A 22558-nucleotide genomic window follows, 5' to 3' on the forward strand; every position below is an offset into this window, starting at 1 on the left:
GGAATTGTTATCTCTGTTGTAGTAAGATGATGCCGTGGGAGCCAGGAGATTGATGGATTTTGCCTCAGAGAGATCGAGGAAGAAAAAGAGGGAGATGATGCTTTGTATAAGCAATGATGACTCACGTAGTATGTATTAAGAAATCAATGAAATCAGTGTTTCTCAACTTTGAGTAATGTATGTATGGATTCCTTTTAATGAAAAAGAAATATCACCAACCCCCAATATAGACCTAAGCCAATTCATAAATTAAATAGTAAACCACACAACTTTATTAAGTTAATTGAAGGTCATATCAATTTTCGCCTAAACTGTGTTGCCACTCAAAGTGTGAATATGGTGCTATTTTGGTATAAATTTTTTAAAGTTCACACAGCTCTATAGATAGGTGGCTGTCATGGGATGGCCACTTTTAATGGAATCGCTGTGAGATGTTTGTTACAATTTTGATCATTTGGCATTCTCTCGTGAACTTGTCATTTATCATTAACCTCACATCCATTCTTATTTCCCTACAGCTATTAAATTATGCTCTCTGGTCACAGACAGACACAAATGTAGGCATTGAAATTGTGTGGCATTGGTTATAAGAGAGTCATTCAGTCGACCTCTAATATGTATGTGTGTAGACAGGTAGATGGAAATATTAACATGAATATGCAAAGATTAAAAATTCCTGTGGAGAATTCACGGCCCTTAAGAAGATCCCTATAAGACTGAGCTTGAGAAGCTAGTCATATGGGGCATATGTCTGAGAGATTAGGATCTAAAAATAAGCTCAATGAAATTTCTCAATATCTTTTTTTCCCTTCACTTAGAGTCTCCCATTTTTCTCTTTTACTATGGCTATGCCCTCTAATATAGAAGAGGAAGTGTATAATTTAATTTTCATCATGTTTTTTTAGACCAGAAAATCATAGCAGTTGAAGAAGTTGGAGCTACTCACAGTTGGGATCAGAATTATATTGGCAGCTGTAAACAGCTTGCTCACATGATTTCTCTCCCCTACCTTAAAAAAAAAAAAGTTAAAATAACTACTTTTAATTGTGAGGAAGAAAGATGTGCAAATAAATATTGTAAGTAAAGGTGAACTTCTTGTTGGAATTGAAGATGAAGAAATTCCAAATAGAGAAGGATTTAGACAAAGTGTAGCAAATAGACTTGCCTGATGGGAACAGGAGAAGTGTAATAAGAGATAAAGGCAGTTAGGTATGAGTGGAGAGAAATTACCCAAAGGTCTTAACCCACTTCAGGAACTGAGATTTGATCTGAGGGACAGTTGAGAGACTCAGCCAACTTCAAAGCAAGGAAGTGATGTGATGGAAGTATTTGAGGAATGTTATTTGTGCTCCTGAGTGACAGTAGATTAGAGTGAAGTCAAAGGAAGCTTTGTGCCTGTAGGAACTAGAGGTCAGACCTGAGAGGGGTTGTGGAGGGAGGGGCGGAGGGAGAAGGAGGGTTGGCGTGAATTAATGACAGACTTGATGAGGAATGGGAGACCAGGGCTGAGGGTGACCCCTAGGCCTGGCGTTCCAAAAGGTAAGGGCTACCCAACAGGAATGCAAGGCTTAGAGAAAGAATGAGTTCAGGGCTCACCTCATCTGGCTTTTTGGATGATCTCACAGACCACGAGAAATACATGGAGTTGAAGATGACGTGAGAGGTGAATCAGGGTTTCATCTACTTGCAGGTTGTAATTTAAGTCAGGCAAATAGAAAACGTAAGAGTACAACAGTGATAATTCCTAAACAGACTCTATGGCTAAGTTTGTTTTTGTTTTGTTTTGTTTTTAATAGCCATAGTTAGCCTTGGGGAACTAGCACTTTAGCTTTGGGACTTTTCTAACCATCTCTGCCCCAGATCTGGCCCTCCTTAGGGAGATTCCTATGCATGACATTGATGACCAAACATCCACCTAGTGTTCTGCTAAGGGCAGACAAGTGGAATCTTGCCCGGATTCGTACACCATAATGAGATGGTTAAATTGAATTTTTCTGCTTTGCTTTCTGGAAACTTGTGAAAATGTGTCCTTTTCATTGTATACGAATTGTGACTTTAACATGACATTGTTTCTTGTATTTAGATGAGACCTGCCAGAGCCAAATTTGACTTTAAAGCTCAGACATTAAAGTAAGTGCCACCAGTTATTTGTCATTTTAACTGCCTCTTTTAAGCACAGAAGCTCAAGCTCACTGATAGGGTTGGAGAATTAACAGTGATAAAGAAAAAATAGTAATTTATGGAGTTTACTATGTGCCAAGGACTGTTCAAAGCACTTTACACTGCATTACAGTGTTACATAGCTTACACTGTAATCCTGTAAGGTCAGTACAACTATTATTCCTTTGTACAAATGAGGAAACCAAGGGACTGCAAGATTAAGGAACTTGCCCAAGCTGGTCAGTGATGGAGTCAGGATTGAAACCCAGGCATCCTGGTGCCAGAGCCTGGGTTCTTTCCACTGTGCCACCCTGTCTCCTCCTTTGTAGGGACTCAGTTTGCTTATTTTACGTGGTGGCTCGATCTGACTCACCCTTTCTATGAAAGGAGCCAGAACCAGTCTCTAAGAAGATAACTTTATCAGTTTTGCTACAACATCCCAAGAGATTAAAGGCTTATGGGAACCTACAGAAGACCAGGATTTCTCTAAGTATCTTTGGGAAAGAGTGCTAGGTCTGTAAAATATTTCTCAGAAAGAGTGTTCTAGTGTAGAAATGAGTCTGGGGACCACTGCATACTATGTCTGTACCCCCCACTTGAAGAGATACTTTGCCATTGGCATTTAATAGCTCTAGACATCTTTCAATGAAGAAACCTGATTAGCTTATTTAACCCAGTGTTACCTAAATTTAGATGACCAGGAAACCTTTATATTTTCCATGGAATGAAATTTGGGAAATGCTACCAAAGACTGGGTTCCAAAGGTACCTCCTCACTTTATATCTAATTATGGGTTAAAACAGACCATGAGTCTGTGTGGAGGCTGCTCAGCCATGATCTCTTCCAACACAGAACCAGGCCATAGTTTCCAGAACCTAGGTACAAATCTGGTGTACTTGGGTACACTTGCAATTACTATAGCCTTTTAGCTCATCAGCTAACAGGAGGTGGTGGCATCATGTGCCAGAAAGATGATGGACTTTAACGTCCCGACTATGCCACTTATTATCTCTGTAACTGTGTGCAAGTCACCAACCTCTCCACCTCAGATTTCTTCATCTGTAAAAACGCCTCTCTCGCAGGACAGCTGAGATAATACACAAAACGTTTTGCACGATGTAGCAAAAGTTGTTCAACCAGAGAGAGGATAACAAAGATATATAATTTTTAGTTTAATCAAGTAGTTACCTTCTTCTCTTTTTTCTTTGAATTGAGAAAGGTCCATGTAATATTCATTGAATGATGTTGTGTTGACAGTATTACATTTCCCTAAATTTCATTTTAAAAAAGTCTTAAACCACTCTTTTTCTTTAGAGCAACCCTGTCAAATAGAATGGGAGAAAGCTGAGGTAGAAAGAACTTGTCACTATGTACCAACACTGCCAATACTGGAGGGTTTCTTCCTCCTGACTCAGTGCTTACGTCGTGCCATTCTGTCTCCAAAGAAAGTTGATAAAATTTTTTTAAAAGAGGAAATGACAGATCCATAGACGTGAGTCTTTTAAACATCTTCAGTCACTAGGTTCTGTTTTTTCCCATAGAATATATATTACTTTAAAAAATGTTCTATGAGAGTACTTGATACAACAAAGTTGACATGTTTCTTTCCCATGGGACTTCTCTGAGCCTCTACTGTGCTGATGTACATGGTGACACTCCAGGAAAGCTCTAAAATATATATCGTTATTGTATGTCAAACCTCGCTAGCACCAGACCTTACCATGTGGTTCTTTGGGGGATGGGAATGGTCCACAGCATGGGCAGGAAGGCAGCCCCAGGCACCCCGTGGTGCATCTCCTTTGGCCATGACTCCAGACCGCTCACTCACAAGAGCTTATCTCCTCCTGTACTAAGAGTAAGGCCATTGTGGCTCTCACCTGCCTGTATAGCTGCAAGTCACTGAGAGTGACAGGGCTGGAGCCTGCAGACCTCCAGCAGGGGTGCATGTGCTGAGGGTCTGCTCGTCTGTGTGTCTGTGGCTGGGAAAAGGGAAGAGGGAATTCAAAACACACCCAAGGAGGGCTATGGCAAAAATTTGACGAAAAACATTCCTTCTTACGGAGACATGCCCTGGATCCCCCTCACGGGCCTCTTTAGGATTAGAATCCTATCTACCAATGTGAGACTCACAAAGGATGCCTTGTTCTTTCATTCCACACAGGGCTTACTTTGTGTAAAGTTTTCCAGATGTGCTCTATTGTTTAGCCAGCATCTCTCACTTACCGTGGGACTTCCTGACACACTGCAAAGCATTCACACCCCATCTAAATTGCAGTCAGACACCTGTCTTTTCAGGCTATTGGTTTGGCACAAATGAAAAAGATCTAGGTCTTTATTATTATTATTATTATTATTATCATTCAAGAAAATTTCAAGTTACAATTTTTGTTCTTCTTTTAAGTTCTATTTCGTTTATGTTATCTTCTTGTCTCCTTTTTTTTTTTCCTCAAAAGGAATCCTGATTAGAGGTTAACATCATCATTATTGAGGCAAACAAAGGGGATGGATATGGAAAAGTTGAAAAAAGGCATGAAGAACACTTTTCTTTCCCAGATTCCATTGTGTTGAAAAGAAGTGAATTAACATTTACTAAGTGTTAACTGTATGACAGGCACCCTGCTGAATGTTTTATTTGTAGTTTGTTGCTGAATCCTCCAACTCTTGAGTTAGCTCCTATTTTGATTAAGTATCTCAGAGATACCAAGTATTTTGCCCAAGGTTCCAGAGCTAGTAAATGGCATATAATTAGGTTTGAACCCAGATCTGCCTGATTTCAGAGCCTTTCTACTGCACTATGATAGATGGAGGGATGATGAGATGTGTGGGTGGATGGACGGCCAAATGGGTGGATTGATAAAAGATGTTAATTCATGAGAAAAAATTTGAGAGTAATTTAAAACAATGAAGGTATGCCTTGCCAGGGCAGAGAAGAGAGTCGTGAAGGCAGTCAGAGTATCTAGAAAGAAATGTTTTTCATCAGTGAACATCAGTTAAGACTACTGAGTACATTGCTTTGTGTTACATAATTATTCTGAGCTTAAGACGACATTCGCAAAAATACATGGAGAAAACCACAAGGAACTAAGAAAGCCTCTGAGCACTTTTGAGTGCTCCTCAGTTTAAGAGTTAACATCCATCCCACAAAAAGCCTTGAGAAATTCCAAATGTATTGTAATTTCCTGCATAGTGGAGCCCTCACCTCCAAATATGGATCCCCACCCCTTGTGTAATTTGCTCCTTTGACCTCACTAGAAGTCTCCTGTCGCTGAAACACTTTTTTTTTTAGGCAAGGCAACCGTTGGTTGACCTCACAGATTGCAAGGACCTTGTCAGTTTACAATCCCATATTTTTTTATTTTTTACGCCTACAGCACCTGGTCTTCCTAAGTGGTCTCCCATCCAAGTACTAACCAGACCCAACCCTGCTTAGCTTCTGAGATCAGATGGGATCGGGCTTGTTCAGGGTGGCATGGCCATGGATGAAAACTGTGTGTCTTAATCTCACACATATCGAAACATCTTCTAAAATGCATGACCCTCTGTTGACAGGGAGCTTCCTCTGCAGAAGGGAGACATCGTTTACATTTATAAGCAGATCGATCAGAACTGGTACGAAGGAGAGCACCACGGCCGGGTGGGCATCTTCCCACGCACCTACATCGAGGTACCACAGCTGCTTCTCTTTCTACGGAAAAGCCCGGTCACGCCCCAAACATCATTGATTTACCAAGAACTTGAGTTTTGTTTCTTCCTCTCCTCTCGTTTCCCCACTTTCTTCTCTTTTCTCTTTCACCTCTTTTCCTTCCTCAGCTTCTTCCTCCGGCAGAGAAAGCTCAGCCCAAAAAGTTGACGCCAGTGCAGGTTTTGGAGTATGGAGAAGCCATGGCCAAGTTTAACTTTAATGGTGATACGCAAGTAGAGATGTCCTTCAGAAAGGTGAGCCGCCCTCTGAACCCGTGCTTAGGGGCCCTCGGGTGGCGCTGTTCACACGGCAGCGTGGCCCTGCAGTGGCATTGCCACTCTGGCAGTGCTGTCCAGGTGCCTTAGGGATGTGAAGGGCAGTCGGAGAATCTTCTGAAGTGAGATATTTTAAAAATAAATCCTAGGCTGGTGTCAGAGGTTAACTACAGGGAGTTCACTGATTAAAGGCAGAATTTCTTGAATCTTAGACATCTTTTATAAACTGTATTCAGTCAACATTTATTGAGCACCTAATGATGTGATAAGCACTGTGTAAGTGACTAGGTTTCCCAACACAGCAATGTGGCCTGGTGGAGAAAAGCAAGTCCTTTGACACCAGGAGAAGTTTGAAAACCTTCGAAGCCAAAAGCCTCAATTACCTCATGTATAAAATGAAGATAAGTGGCTCTCATAGAGCTGTTGTAAGAGGATTAAATGAAACACCTGTGAAGTCCCCAGCATGACACATGGCATCTTATTGGTGCTCAGTAAACAGGAGACACCAGTTATTATCATTATTATTGCCTTCAAGGAGCTCAGTGTGCTTATTTTGAACACAGTTAAGCAGGGCAGAGACACTGTTCTTCCCAGGAATTCAAACACTCTCTTTACAAGTCAGAATTCTCTGGCTTGCCAAAGTTATTAAAGTTACTAATTTTATTGAGGATTGAGGGAAATGAGCACATGCCTTAAAGGTGAGCCCCTTTATAGAAAAGAGAAATATTGGAGGCAACCCAATTACCTAACATCAGGAGATCACTAATTGTATCATTGTTTGTCCATGCGACAGAATATCCTGGAGCGGTCCATTCATTAAGCTGTGCAACACTGTTAAAAATATCAAATTATATTTCTTGATAAAGAAAGACCCTCAGTATATGTGGTTAAGTATTAAAAAAGCAAGTTGGAAAAGGGAAATATAGCACATACTCAATTTTTATAGGAAAATATGTGTGAGTCTAATTCACATGTATAGAATTCAATCTGGGAAGTAAAGTACATCAAAATATTAACAGTAGTTACCCCTAGTGATATTATGGATAATGATTATTTTCTGCTTTATGCTTGTGTGTTAATTTTTCTATAATTATACAGGAAAAAATAAAGTTATGAAAAGGAAGGGGAAAAAAAAGAGAACCCCCAAAACCTTTGCCTTAGAAAAGAAGTTGGGATATCTGTCTGTTTCGCATTAAATGACTCAAAAACACTACATTTACCTGCTAGCTTAGGGGAATGAATTGCCCCATTTACTGAAATGTTTTAAGACCAGGCTTAACTCCCCAGCATCCAGATAGCTCTATTGCTGTTAGCTTCTCTATCCCAGTGAAATTAATTTCATCCAGGTCTAGCAAGGAAGGTTTTTCTGAGCAAAGAATATGATAAATAATACAGAATAGAAGAGAGTACTGGCAGGAGCCTCGGGCATGCTGAGGCATTGTGGGACAAGGACCCTTGCCTTGCCGTGTCTTACAGGGTGAGAGGATCACGCTGCTTCGACAAGTGGACGAGAACTGGTACGAAGGGAGGATCCCAGGGACGTCCCGGCAAGGCATCTTCCCCATCACCTATGTGGACGTGATCAAAAGGCCACTGGTGAAAAACCCAGTGGATTACATTGACCTGCCTTTCTCCTCCTCCCCAAGTCGTAGTGCCACCACGAGCCCACAGGTACCTAAGCTTCTCGTCACTGGTTTTCATACTCAGCATGACAGACCCATAGTACTGATGGCACACAGCCCCTCGGCTGGTTCTTCAGCACTGTGATGAAGAACTCTCCTCGGCAATGCAGCATATACACACTGGGGCCTGTTGTCATGCATACAAATGGCATTTTTCACACACTTGGTTGGAGAAATGCTATCGCAGAGGAAAGGAAAGAGCATAAGGTGATTGCTCTGGGGATAACATAACTAAGGAAAGAGAAATGAGAGCCTTTATTAGTTGGTCCAAAACTCTACTGGGAGCATCCCATCCTGGGTAAGGCTGGTGGTCTGGGTGCCACCACCGCACTGTACATACCATGGCCCAGTCCTGTTCTCTTAGTCATCTTTCCGGTCAGGGTTGGCCTGCAGACAGTAAAGATCCAGAGTATTCTTCACAAGCAGAAACCAGGTTAGAAAAGGAATTTACAGCATCTCTGTCTACACTGGGCTGAAAGGAAGTAACTTTATAGTAAAATGTTTGCTTTCCTGAACATTAATTATGAGCAAGCTTGTTTTAAAATATAAATTGTTCTAACTCATCCCATCTTTCCCAAAGCAAAGAAAAAATTAGGACCTCGGGCTCAGGAGAGGCATGGTGGGGCGACTTCCTGTGAAAGAGATGGACTATACCATCATTGTAGGTTGTGGGGAGGATGGCCAGAGGGCAGAGGGCAGGACCGGGGCCCCAGGATGACACTTGGATGGTGCTTGTTTTCTTTCATTCTCGATCATTTCCTTCTTTTCAACGGCCTGTCACTGACCCCAGGAGTTGGTTCTATGCAAAAAGCACAGCAAGATTCATATCCTGTGATCTTAGGGGGAGAGGGTGTGAGGTGGGCGCAGGGCATTCTGCTTTGTAATAATATGAGGAATTCAGCTAGATTTTTTGCCTGACCATAACCAAATATGACTAGAAAACAAAATGACTACACTGTTCATATTCCTCTCTGGAAGGCTCTTTGCTGAGCTCCGTAGAGAGAGTAAAAGCCCAAGGCAAGGCAGTGGCAGGCCACCGTTTTTTCCTCGTGGTTCTGGGTCACGGCTTCGGTTGCAGGGAGGGTTGGGTGGGGCATGGTGGAGAGCTTCCACTGTGTTCTTTTGAAAGTCTGATTCTGCAAACCAGGCCAGCACCGTGTGTAACTGCCCTGATGGGACCCTTTCTTCCATCTCCACACAACTTGCTTCTTCCATCCTGCTCCAGACTGCAGAAGCACGTGTGTGTGTGTAAGCGCACGCGCACACACACGCGCGCGCGCGCACACACACACACACACCCCCCACCCACCCACCCCAGTTTCTCTTCAAACCTAACCGGATGATTTCCCTTTTGACACCAGACCATACTGCTCGTCCTCTCCATCTCATTCCTCTCTGTATATCCTTTGTGGTTATGTCTCTCCTTTTCTCTTTATGCTGACCCTTGTATCTTTTACTTTTTTTGTTTTCCTCTCTCTCTTTCTCTTTTTAAGTTTCCCAGTCATAGCAAGCTCATCATACCAGCCCCCTCATCTCTGCCTCACCCCCACCGAGCCCTGTCCCCTGAGATGCACGCCGTCACCTCTGAGTGGATCTCACTGACTGTAGGGGTTCCGGGCAGGCGTTCTCTGGCCCTGACCCCACCCCTGCCTCCTCTGCCAGAAGCTTCTCTCTACAGCACTGATCACCTCTCCCTGTTGGCAAGGCCCAGTCCCTCCCTGTCCTTCAGGCTCCCCCATTCAAGTTGGTCCACACCACGCTCAGTGGTTTCCCCACGGGCCCTACCTCCCCCACACAAAGCCTACTCCCTGGCACCCGGTGCCCAGGCCTCCCTTCATGTCAACGGAGACAGTGGTGTCCACATGCCACCTTCAGGTATCCACCAAGATTGCTTCTCCCAGCCACTGCTTGGGAGCTCTGACAGGGTCATCTCGGAGCTTAGCGATGCCTTTAGTAGCCAGGGCAAGCGGCAGCTGTGGCGAGAAGAAAGTGGACAGTATGATAGGAAAGCAGAGAGGGAGGCAGGTGAGAGATACCCTGGTGGACCCAAGATCTCTAAGAAGAGCTGCCTGAAACCATCAGACGTGGTCAGGTGCCTGAGCACCGAACAGAGACTCTCAGATCTCCACACCCCCGAGGAGAGCCGGCCCATCAAGCCCCTGGGTAGCCCTTTCCCGGGAAGGGAGGCTGAGCAGACAGAGCTTCATAGAGGTGGCGAGCAGGCTGAGAGGAAGGCCGCTCGGAGTGGTGTGAGCCAGGTAGGCCTGCAGCATGACACGTGTGCCTTGGCGTCTCAGTTGGCAGGGTGGGCCAGACGTCTCACCCACGGTCCATCTACTGAGGCTGCGTGGATGCCGGTGAGACTCACACTTGCTTGCCTTGGGAGTAGAAATATCCCCCAGGAGGGAATGGAGGCATCATCGATTAAGGTTTCAGGGCTGGGGACAGTTGGAGGCAAAAGATAGGCTCTATTCTGGCCTCTTGAGGTAATTCAAAAGTTACCCCCACTTTGGGTGCCTCCCGGCCTGGTACTAAAGCCCCTGAGAAGGACGGCCTTCCTCATGCCCCCTTCATGCTGTGAAGAGCATCTCAGTTCGCTTGGACTAACACAGCTGAGAACACCAGGCTTCAGTTTGGCTCAGTGTGGTTTGGTTTTGTGCGAGACACACCTTGTTTCCATAACTCATGGTGCTCCGCCAGTGCTCAGCTCCGTCAGGTGTTTGTCCTGTCTCATGTTTGTGTGGGTGCTCGGGGCCTTTGTTCTCTGATGAACAAATGCGTTTTGGTTCTGGGAAGATCATGCAGGCCCAGCACTGGGGCCCTGACAGATATGAGGTCCTTGAATGAGCACATCAGGTTTTTAGATGACTGTCCCATCTTCTCTCTAGGTCAACTACAAAGATTTCAGGGTTTGGATCAAGGTGGCCTTACGGTGTTTTGAAAGCTGAAAAAATTGGGACTGGGGAGAGGCGAACTTGGCAGTTAGACCATGATTCTGATTTTGCTATGTTGTTGAATACCCCAAGTCAAAGACTTTGGGCAGCTTCTACAAAGGAGCTGGGTTTAAATGCCTGCTCACCTCCTACTGTCTAGTGACTTGGGAGTTACTTCCCCTCTCTGAGCCTCAGTTTCCTCATCTGTAAAACAAATAATAACTCCTACCTCATAGAGTAGTTGAGAGAATTCCACGAAGTGATGCATGAGAAGGGCTAAGCGTAAGGGTTGGGAGTAGAACATGGTCAGCACTTCGTAAATGAAAGCTGTCCATTTTGGGTGATCTAGAGCCGCTCTGGAACTGAGAACACTCTAGAATGTCTGTAGAACCAGATGGAATTCTTAACGATGCCTCTCCAAACCATTTATTGTCTACTGTGTACAATGCCCACAGTAGGCTGGCTGTGCTTGATCTCAGATCTACAATCCCATTTTCCCTTGAAAGTTTCATTTGTTCACTCAACAAATCTTTATTCAAGACCTGCAGTGGCAGCCTCTGGTCAGGGGGTCATTGCACCCCTTCTCTTGAGGAGCCTGTGGTTCCAGCCATGAGACTGGCGGACACAGCAGCGTCACGGCAGCATTCACAGAGGCATGCTTGGAGCACGTGGGCACACAAAGTTCCGAAATACAGATGCGGCTGGACTTCCAGCTCCAGCCTAACAGTCGAGAGTGGGAGATCATTGGTTGTGGGAAGGACAGCATAAGACATTGATGACTAGCCAAGGTTAGCCTCTTGCTAGCAAGCCACCTGACTTTCCCCAGCCACAGTTTTCTCCTGTGCAAAGCAGGAATAAAAATGGCCCCTCCCTCGTAGGGTAGATGTAAGGATTAAATGAGGAGTTGTGGTGCCTGGTGTGTGGGAAGGCTCCATGAAGTGAATTGTTGCTCTGGCTCCAGTGTGGGGCTGAGGGAAATAACAATACCAGCGGAAGGCTTTGCCTGGCCCTGGAGCAGGTGTTCTCAGAATGTGTTCTGTGAGGAAGAAAAAGGTGTTCATTTAAGGAAAGAATAGTTTGTTAGGGAGAGGTGAAGTGGCTACTTGAAAAGAATTCACTGTCTCTGACACAGGAACAATTGTGTAAACATTCTAAGTCAGTCCACGGTGCCTGGAGACCTCGTTATTGTCAGCAGTGAGTCATAGCGACCTGATCCCAGGACCGGTGTGCACAGGAAGCGTGCGTGGGGCCGGAGTGCCGGGTGAGGTTAGGGGTAAACGCTTCCCGCTTCCTAACCGAGGGAAGCAGGGGTGGGGCGGGCAACCCAGAAAGCCAGGCTTGTCGACCCCAAGTGTACCGCTTCCTGTTCCCTCCCTTTCTCCTGCTCTCCCAGCACAAGCCCTTCTCCATGGGTACACCCAGGCTGTACGCTCTGTTGAGAGCTAGAGGGTTGTGTGAAAGGGGCTCCCGCCCACCCACCTCCTTCTTAACCCCCTCCTCATTCCCTTCCTGTGACTGGGAGCAGGAGCTGGCAGCTCGAGAAGCGGGGTCCTTCAGAAGAAGCTTCCTGCCTCTTGAGGCCCTTTTTGGGTGACAGCTAAAAATGGAAAGGACTTCAGTGACAACTATTCTTTGGTGGCCTGTCAGGATGATGTGACCTCAGGCTGTGTCACTTGTTTAGATAAGTGCATTCCAGACCAGTTTATGTTATCGGGAAACTTGTTGGCCACTCTTCTCCTTACTGTGGAGAGCTGAACCAGAAGTTCCACTTTATGATAGTTGTTGGGAAGCCAAGTTGAGTATCTGACCAGTAAAAAGAGGGAATTTTACTCAAGAGCCTTAAAATAACAGACATTCTGAAATGCCGTGATCATTTACTCTTCCATTTGAGCACGAGGCACTGTGCTAAGTGCCGCGAGAGTTGAGGACGAGCATCGTCAGGGGCTTCCTGCTGCTCTCAGGAAGGACCATCTTCCTTCATGGGCTCAGAGGCACCATGTGATTTGGCCATTTAGACGGCAACCCAGCCTCCTCTTCCAAAGCCTCCCATGCTTGTTTGCCTGGATAATTCCCACCTGTCCTTCACTGCTCTACTTAGATGCTACTTCTTCTAGGCAGCCTTTCCTGACAACACTGGCCCCCGCCCTCCAAGACCAGGTGCTCCAACTTTGTGCTTCCCTGCATCTGACCTGTGGGAGCTGTTGCCAGCTCTATGGTATTCATTTGCCCCTTCGCTTGTCTGTGTCACAGTTAGAGTATTAGCACCATAAGGTCAGGGACCATGACACCAAACATACGGAAGGTGCTCAATAAATATTTGTTGAGTGAAAGAGAAGATAAAAAATGACTGACCCCACCTAAAGGAGTATATGATCTTTATTGGGGAAATGACATGTTCACAAATAATTGTAGAGACAGAAGGAGAGTCACAAAGAGCTCACTCTGAAAGTTCAAAACTGGGAGAAATAATAAGCAACGGGAGAGGGAAGGTGGCCGTTTGGAAAGAATTCATGAGAAAAGGGGTTTTTGATCTGGGGCTTATAGAACAGGGGGTTTTAAGATAGGCAAACAGCAGGAGGGTGGTGTTCAAGGCAAGCAAATAGTCCAGACTCAGCCCAGAGGTGCGAATGTGAAAGGGGAGAGTGGGGAATGGGGAATGGTGAGCTTCGGGGTGTCTGCAGGTGGGTAGTAGGGGGCAGTGTGGAGAGGGGGCTGGAGTAGAGGGGCTTGTTGGTGCCACGGTGGATATTCACCAGTACCTCCTAACAGCATGTCTGGTCATCTTCCTCACAGTCACGTGACCCTGTGACTCGGTGGTCAGACTTCCCTGTTTGGTGCTAAGTCCCTGCTTTGCCACTTTCCTTCCCCTTAGTCACCTGTCCAGCCCACCCCACCGCCCCCAACTCTGTAGATGTGCAGGACACTTGTGAAAGTTATGACTTTTCACTCCTTTGTAGCCTCCCAGACTGATATCACATTGGGTCCATTGTTCCTGTTTTTAGGTGTGTGTTCCCTGAACAGCAGAAGGGGATGAGTCAAGTGAGGGGGTGTCTAGGGAGTATCATGGTCGAGCGGGAAGAGCGCTGCATTGACAGTATACCCGGTTCCAGCTCAAGCTCTGCCATTAGTCTGCCGTGTGTCTTTGGATGAGTCACTTCCCTTCTCCGGCAGCTTCCCAGTCTGTAAACAAAAGATTCCAACAAGAAAACTAAAGTTCTTTCTAGCTTTATTATTCTTGATTAGCTGAAAATCCTGTGCGGATTTCAGTTTAAAAAAAAAAAAAAGAGGAAATATAAAATGTAAGTAGAGTGTTTATTATAGACCCGCAGACCTTCTCAATTAAAAAATGAATGTTTTTCCTTTTATTATTTAAGGGACAACTTAAGTAATTGGATAAAACATACATATAAGATGCCCAAGAGTTCAGAATCATCACCTAAGGTCTTGGATTTTATTGGGTATAATTTTGGCCAAGAAAGTTTAGAATGATCAATCAAGAAAGTAAAGGGGAAAATCACCTTTAGAATGATCAATCAAGTAAGTAAAGGGGAAAGTCAAATCGTTATCATTGGCATCATCAAATGTTTATTGAGTTTCCCCAAGATAGAAGCGCTATTGCTGACTGGTATCCATCCTTGGTTTTTTGAGTCCCTACAGTTGTTGAGAGAGCCTCACTGAGTTTTAAATTAAAAGACTCTTTAAAGATCATCAACCCCAGTTTTCCAATCATGAAACTTTTAAGAATCTGGGGTCAGCCAAAGACTCTAGGCCACACATACAGAATTGCATAAAGTTTCAAGAGACTCATACCTGAATCCATCTGAGAGCTGAGTCCATGGACCCCCAGGTTAAGAATTGCCAATCTATTTGACTTTTGTGATGAGATGAGAAAGCTGAGGCCTGAGAAAAGTGACAAAACTTTTGTGATATCAGTTTGGTTTCTAAAGGGAAGGAAGCCAGTCAAACAATAAAATCGGAGAGCATGAAGTTTAAAATAAATGTTCAAGGAAAATATTCAGGAAAGCTACGTGTCCTCAAAATGTCTGTCTGAGAAACACAAGAACAAACTATTCTACAGCCTTAGGGAAAGGAGAGGAGAAAAATCTACTCAACTGATGACAGAAAGATGTGCTTTGGTGACATCGAGGGAACATCCTTTTCTACGTGAAAACTAGGTTAGTTTCCAGAAAGATAAGAACAAAGGCATAGGCCTGCTCTGAGCATGGACATCAGAAATAGAAAGAAAGCATGTGATGTGACTCGGAAGAACAAAAGGATGTTAAAGATGTTAAGACACCCAGCTAAAAGTGGGAAACATTTTCCTTTGACTCACTCAGACGGGAAATCTCCAAATAAATACAGAAGATGTTTAACAATGTACGGGCTGGGAAGAGACACTGGCTGCAGTTCTTAGAGCAGTAACCAGGAGGTACCGTCTCAATACCAAAGGTAGGGAACTTAGACCCAGAGTCGAAATGTCCACACCTAAAGAAGTATTAGGAGGAATGGTAGACAGTAGAAACGCCAGCTACAGAACACTGAGCAAGTTAAGGAGACCTCTTGATCAGCACACCTCTCCAGCTGTCTGGCATTTCCCTGGCAGAGCACAAGCCCAGGAGATCCCAGTATAGTGGGATGCACAGGACTTGGAGTTAGAGAGACTAGGATTAAAATTCTGGGTCTTCACATTCCCAACTCCAATGTATTAGGTCCTACTTTTATAAAATGAGGTACATTAGGGCCACCTTATTGGGTTATTATGCAGATTAAGTGAAATACCATGGAGGTGAAAGTGCTTAGCACAAAGCATATGGTTAGAACTCAATAAATACCTGTTATGTATTTATTGGTAACAGGGAGGGGAAACAGAAGCAGTTTGCTGTATTCTCCCTACCCCATTCCGGCTGATGAGAGGAAGATGGGGGAAGAAAGAGAAGAAAGTTGATCATGGGTGAATCCTTTTACTTTGGGTTACACGAATCCAGAATTTAGAAAATTCAGAATTTATACTCTACAAGTTAATGCTTCTCCTTATTCTCTCCTGCCTTGAGTACGAAGTCATCTTCTTGGAAAGCTTTTGGTTTCTTCATACTTGAGTACACATTTGCCATTACTCTGCTTGTTTTAGGAAAGAAACAGAAGACCACATTGCAGACTATGATGAGATAACTGAGTGTTCAAGTTTAGTGTTGTAATCAGGTTCAAATTACAGCAAAGCTGATGCAGTATCTGTCCAGTAACCTGCAAGGAGATTAAGTCTAGGTGATAAGCAGTTGAACTAATTGGTTTTCATTAGTTTTATGTTTAAGCCAAGACCTTTATCTCAATAAACTCAAGAAGGGAGCTCAGTGGGATCAGAGACTGTGGAGAGTCCTGTGGCTGTTTCCTTGAGTCAAAACCCAAGAGCCTGAATCACTCATGTCTTCTAGCTCCTATGACAGAGTTTGCTCATGGCGTTCAGGACCTGCAAATCTTCTGTCAGTGTCTGGGCGACCCCTCACCTCCCACACTGTCAGAGTTCTCCCTCCATAGCTGGAGGCTAAGGTCAGAAGCCTCCTCTGCCCAGCCTTCAGTGGGCAGTGGGTGGGGTTTTGTCTCCCTTCAGTCAGGTCATCCCTGCCCAGTCCTAGTTCTCAATTCATAGGGTGTGCACACTCCAATCATGGAAAATTAGAGCCAAAGGGACACTTATTTAAATCATATTCAATCTTCTTATTTTACAAAGATCTTCAAATCCAAAGAAGTTAAGCATTTTGCTCAAAAGATAATACATAGGTATCATAGCCTGGCCTGGAAGCTAGATTTTCTCACCCTAGTCCAGTGTCTCCCTGGGAGACCGGTGCGGGTCACCAGAAAGGTGGGCTAGGGTCTGAGGAGTTGGGTAGAGGAATGCCATCTCTAAGGGACTCGGGCAGGTTGAGGGAGCAGAAGAGGCCAGTGATATCTCTAGAGCCATTCGAGGCCATGCTGACATCGAGATCCTCTATCCTGTCTGCATCTCCAGGACTTCCTGCTGTTCTTAAGCCTGTGGACAATTTATTTTGGTTTCAAGGCTTTGGCACACAACCAAAGCTGGAAGAGGACGCCTAGTGACTCCACAGGAGCACCAGGTGTTTTGTGGATCCAGAGAGATTAAGGGCCCCAGGGAGGCCAGGGTCAGATTTCTGAGGGACTTCTGTGAGCTGAAGACAGAAGGGCAACAGGACAACGGGGCAAAGATGCCTGCGGGATCACTCACTCGGAAAGAATGGAGCAAGGGCTTCAGGCCAAGAGGGGCGACCTAGGTCTATGTCTGCAAATATGGAAGAAAAGCAATTTCTGGATCAGTGACTGTCACCTGCTATACTGTTGATGAGGGGCGGGCAGGGGAGGGCAGTGTGCGTGCATGCATGTGTGTGTGTTGGGCCAGTTGCTGTTTTTCTGAACACGTGAAAAACTGCAGTGCATCTCCAAGAGTCCAAAATGTACTGAGCATGAGATAATACTTCCTTTATTCTTAACCCTGGATGTGGTCCTGGTGAGAACTTGTATCTACTTTTAGGCTCAAGTAAGGGCAGACTGTGAGGACCCAGGGAGGGTTCAGAGGGTTACACGAGCCCCATATGTAATTTTAAATTTTCTGGTAGTAAAATGGAACAGGTGAAATTAATTTTAATGATATGTTTTAATTAATCCAATATATCAAAGTGGCATTTTAATATATAGTCAAGATAAGAATTAACGAGATAGTTTCTATTCTTTATTTTATAATACATTTTTGAAATCCAGTATATGTATTTTCACTTACAGCACATATCTTACTAGCCACATGTAAAGTGTTGAGTAGATACATATGGCTACTTGCTACCATATTGAACAGCATAGGTTCAGAGGAAAAGAGATATAAAATGTACACAATTAGAAAATGGGGCCTGGGAGAGAAAAACATATGCCTAGAAAGAAAAAAGTCTGAAGGTAAACAACCTTTGAATCTAAGGGCAAATCCCTGTCATGGATATTAACAGTTTCCGTCTCCACCAAGGGCTCATCCCCACGCCGCCACCACCACCCCGCTGCCGCCAAAAAAAAAAAAAAAAAAACCTGTGGTTTATATTTTAGTTATATGAGATGTTTGATTTAAGTCTAAGGAAAGCATTTCCAATAGGGAGAAATTGAATCTTAGCTAATAGGATAAATGTTTATCTTGCCTTCTCTCTTACTAATAAGATAAATGTTTATCTTACTTTCTTCCTTCATTTTTCCACAAATGTTAAGTAAGGAGCAAAGTCTTTCCTACCTCTCAGGGATGACTTAAGTTTCTACTGGTTGGTAAGTCTGTCCAGATGTGAAGGCTATGCTGATAATTACCATCTGATGTGAATAGGAACTGAGACCAAGGAAGACTGGGCCATCAATATCCCTTTCAGTATTGGGGACCCTTGAGTTAATAATTGGACAATATATATGAATGGACACCATACCTTTTACATCATGAAAAAGTCATCAAGAAGAGAAGTTAACACTGCCTCGTTTTCACTAGAAGCAGAAGCTTGGTGTTGCTATCTTGGTATACCAGTTATCCCTACATGACTCAAAAGGGATGTGGCTTATGGTGATCAGACACTGAGAGGTTCAACACTCAGTGGCTTTGCCACCTTAGACTTCTCTGAGCCTTAAAAAGCTTTTTTTCTGCCAGCTTCAAGTCACAGAGTTAGTACTAAGAGTCAGATGAGGTCATGATCCTATATGTGCTTTGAAAGCTCCTTTAAAAAGAAAGTGCTTTATAAAAGGGATAATAAAATATCAGGTCCTTCTTACTGTATCACCAAACCTCTTTTAAGTGCCAAACATTTGTTAGATGATCAATTCCAGTCACCACTTTGGGATTAAGTTGATCAAAAGTTGCCAGGGGCTTCTGTAAACCATGTCGGTCATGTGAAGAGATTATCCACATTCTCTTGCTATTCTTCCTTTGACCTGAGGTCATTAGACCACCAGCTGGAGTTTGGAAGTATTTTTATGAGAATTTTTATTTTCATGAGGTATGACCCAGATCAGTCTTAGCACACCATAGCCAAAGAATCTCTGTAGATTGAATAATTGAGGTCCTCTGTACCCTTGCTCCCAAAAGTTGGTCTGGGGACCAGCTGCATAAGCTTCACCAAATAGAAATGCCCAGACAGGACACACCCCAAATGTGTCACACAGAATCTGCATTTGAACAGATCCCAGGTGATACCAACATATATTAAAATTTGAGGAGCACTGCCCTACAGTATCCCATCTTGTAATAGCACAGCCTCAGCTAGGACAGCTGCTGGGACTGGCAACTCACTGCCTCTTGAAGCAGATCTTCTATTGTTGGACAAATCTTATTTTTAGAAAGTCTTCCCTTAAGTCAAAATCTGCCCGGAGGTATCACCCACTCAGGGTGCCCAGAATGTTTCATTCTTCTGCCACGTGAAAGAGAACAGAGTAGGGGCTTGGAAATATCATTACTCTGTTACCCAGAAGTCTTGATCCAGAAACTGGATGGGTAATGAGTGGGGGCCACACAAGGTCAGCTCCCACTCACCTGACAAAGCCCTGCAGATCCTGAGAAGGAGTATGAAATGGACACTTCCAGTTCTGTCTCTTCCTTCACTCCTGCCAGAGTCCAAGGGAAGTAGTTTAAGTGATTGCAGTCTGAAAGGGGTTTGGCAAATGTGAGGAGGTTTCCTAAAAGGACAAGAGTGTAAAAACGATGTCTGGGATGGACGTTGGTCCCGCTGGGCATGCTAAAGGATGAGGTCATTTACGTGGCAGTGAACAGGAGGGACAGAGTGGCAAGAGCAGCCTAGCAGCTTCATCCTCTCCCTAGCTGTGTGACACTGGAGAAGGCACAAAACCCCTTTGACCATCAGCTTTCTTGGTTTTTAAAAGGAAACAGAATGATGAACTCTGTCCTGCCTGTTTCTAGTGTTTCTGTAGGACTCGAGTGAAGATAATGTCAGTGAACACATTTGATAATATGAGAAATGGTCCAAGGATAAAAGAGAAGGTCCAGTGGGACAGTAGGTGAATCCAGGAGACAAGTCTACCACTAACTTGCTGTGTGACTTCAGGGGAGGCCCTCACCCTCTCTGGGCCTCTCTGTGAAACAAGTGAGTCATACGCGGAAGATTTCTGAGTGCCCTTCTAGAAGGCCTTGGGGTTGCTGTGGCTCATTGCTATTATGGCAGGTTACCTGGGGGATTTCTCCAAGGATGGCTCTTCAAATTTTTATTTAGAGAGAATTTTTAGAGTTTGGAATTGAATCCTCCCCAAGGTAAATGATTCCAAACACTCTTCCATGGAAGGCCTGGCCCCTGCTATGGGAGACCCACTTAAAAGATGGGTTTGCTTGACCATAATCCCACTTGTGTTCCCATATTAGCATGTGGTAACCAAGCTGGTGATTGATAAGTGATGGTTTCATTTCTACAGCTGCATCGGGACACACAGTCCTATTTCTGGAAGCAGGCTCTTTTCTATGGGATATCTGAATTCACGTCATACCTAGCTGGAGTGTGTCATGTGCAGATTTTTCTAGCGGAACAGTCTTGTTTGATACATCAAATATTACCAAGGAGCTTTTCAAAAGTACAACTCTCTTTTCCATTTGTATGAGTACCCAAATATGACAGACTGATAGTTTTATAAGCTCGCTTTGCCCTAGGAGTCTCCTAGTCAACAAGATAACTGAAACTGGTTTTTGGTCCAGCAGCCCATCCATAGATGTTGTGAATTGAGAGTGAGGGGACCAATGTGTATGGTTATGAAGGGACATAACTGTTCCTTAAGACAGCGCTTCTGTGTCTCTTTCCTGCCACTCTGGGGACCCTGTGTTGTTCATTCTCACTTCACTGCAACCATGTTTCCAACTTCCCATTTCATTGCCTGGATGCTTGCTTCTAACTCTGTACATTGCATTTTCTCCTGTGCACCCACCGTGTTGTCATGGAAACTTGGTGGCTGTAGGCTGCGAGTATCCAGTGTCATCAAGTGTGATGGTGTGGTACATGTATTTGCTCATGCTTTTATTTTGAATTCTTTCCAATGTGACATCTGCTAAAACGTCTCGCTTATAATTTGCTTGGTGATCACAGCCTTCTCATCATTCATTGAGAGCAGGACCTGATCTCACAGAATCTGAAAAGAGCTATGTGGTAAGATGCCTGTTGAATAAGACTGTAGCTTTTCTAAAGAGAATCCTTGCTGACTTCTAGAGTCTAGACTGAAATAATGCCTGGTTAACTCACAGAGGCATTATTTACAAGAATTATGTATCAATTGTGGTAGAGAGAGATGTTAGGCCATGCCTTTCCCTCTCAAAAAAAGCAGAGAAATTTAGAGATGATATTTCTACATGTGGGGTTATATTAATGTATTAGTGCATGATTGGGGATACATACTTGCATTTCTATCCTGAAGTTATTCCATTTGTAACAGTTACTCACTAATTAAAGGCTTTTATGCTGCTGCCTTTTTTTTTTTTTTTTTTTAATACCATACTTGGCACCCAAAGCCCTTCTTCTTGTATCTACTTGTTTTCCAAGGTTAAAGCTACTTTTCTGACTTCCCTGCACTCCACCTATCGGAATATTCTATTTTTAACCTGGATCTCAACCTTCTGTTGTTTCCTAACCCTATGTGTCTGGCCTGAATGTTATCTTTTCCTCTCTTTCTTCTTTTTTTTTTTTTTTTTTTTGTCCCCATGTTGACTGTTGGGTTTCTGGATATCTCGGGGCCACCTCACAGGAAGCAGTTTGCAATGAGATCATAAACATTGCCGAAAAATCTGTTCATTACTGCAGCACTGTTTCTCATCCCCTTGACTTTCATCACAAGGTATCCCCTTCTGACAATAAATCATCTTTAATCATTTCTCAGCAACCTCAAGCCCAGCAGCGAAGAGTCACCCCAGACAGGAGTCAAGCCTCACAAGATTTGTAAGTATACTTGGCAAACTTCAGTTCTCATGGTTTTAGTAGACTCTTGGTGGGCTTAGGAAGTAGATCATTGACTCTCTGCAGACAGGGGCAGCCATGAATGAATCACTCCCAGCTTCTCCGAAGAGTACGTGTTCCCCATCAGCCAGTATGAAAACAGGTGATGGGTAAATAAAGGAAGTCGTGGATTACTGGGAGAGAGAGACAAGTAAAGAATGAACTGCCATACAAGGGCAAATGGGAGCCGTGCTGACTGGTTTCAGTCCTAGTATTGTGGGACTAGGGAGGAAGGAATGGTTAATTCTGACTGGAGCTGAGTGAATAGGGTTGATCCATTTATTTTCAAAAAATTATTGGCTATCTTCTATGTTTTAAGCACATAGTAGTAAACTCTATTCACAGAGGAAGAGGATTTAGAATGAGCATTGAAAGATAAGTTGGATTTGAGAGCTAGAACAGGGGTCTTCCCAGCTGAAGAAACTACACGTGTAAAAAGGCCTGGAGTAGGTAGAGTATTTAGACAACTTCGGAAATGCCTGTGTGACCACAGGATACAGTTCAGGGAGGAAATAGAGACAAAACTCAAGAAGTAGATTGTGGCCAGATTGTAGAATCCATAATGCAATTGAAATAAATTTGGATTATATTCCGCAGACACTTAGGAGCCAGTAGAGGATTTTGAAGTGAGGAGGAGCAGATAGTGATTATATTTTGCTTTTGGGAGATAACTCTGACACTGAAGTCAATGGCGGATATCAGAGATGAGGGACAAAGATATTGGTTAGGAGATGTTAATCCAGCAAAGAAGTGATGGAAGCCTAAGCTAGGACAGAAGGAGTGCTTCATGACCATGGAAGTATGTAAGATTACCCAAGGG

General features: G+C 44.0%; 1 protein-coding gene and 1 pseudogene across 17 annotated transcripts in view; one reads left to right on the plus strand and one right to left on the minus strand.

Moving 5' to 3' along the window:
• SORBS1 (sorbin and SH3 domain containing 1) overlaps positions 1-22558 on the plus strand; it is a 211496-nt gene that overhangs the window by 181904 nt on the left and 7034 nt on the right. For 13 of the 17 annotated variants that reach the window (XM_039871671.1, XM_039871673.1, XM_039871675.1 and 10 more), the window contains 5 exons: positions 2084-2130; positions 5710-5824; positions 5971-6096; positions 7594-7788; positions 21623-21681. In XM_039871671.1, coding sequence (XP_039727605.1) covers positions 2084-2130; positions 5710-5824; positions 5971-6096; positions 7594-7788; positions 21623-21681 — 542 coding nt within the window. Of the gene's footprint in view, positions 1-2083; positions 2131-5709; positions 5825-5970; positions 6097-7593; positions 7789-9292; positions 10058-20838; positions 20899-21490; positions 21682-22558 lie in introns of all 17 variants that reach the window. The other 4 variants (XM_039871670.1, XM_039871669.1, XM_039871672.1 and 1 more) reach the window with 2 other exon arrangements.
• On the minus strand, positions 5523-5641 carry LOC120609834 (uncharacterized; annotated as a pseudogene).

Source organism: Pteropus medius, unplaced genomic scaffold (genome assembly GCF_902729225.1).
Source record: "Pteropus medius unplaced genomic scaffold, Ma_sr-lr_union100, whole genome shotgun sequence".
Classification (NCBI taxonomy): Eukaryota; Metazoa; Chordata; class Mammalia; order Chiroptera; family Pteropodidae; genus Pteropus; species Pteropus medius.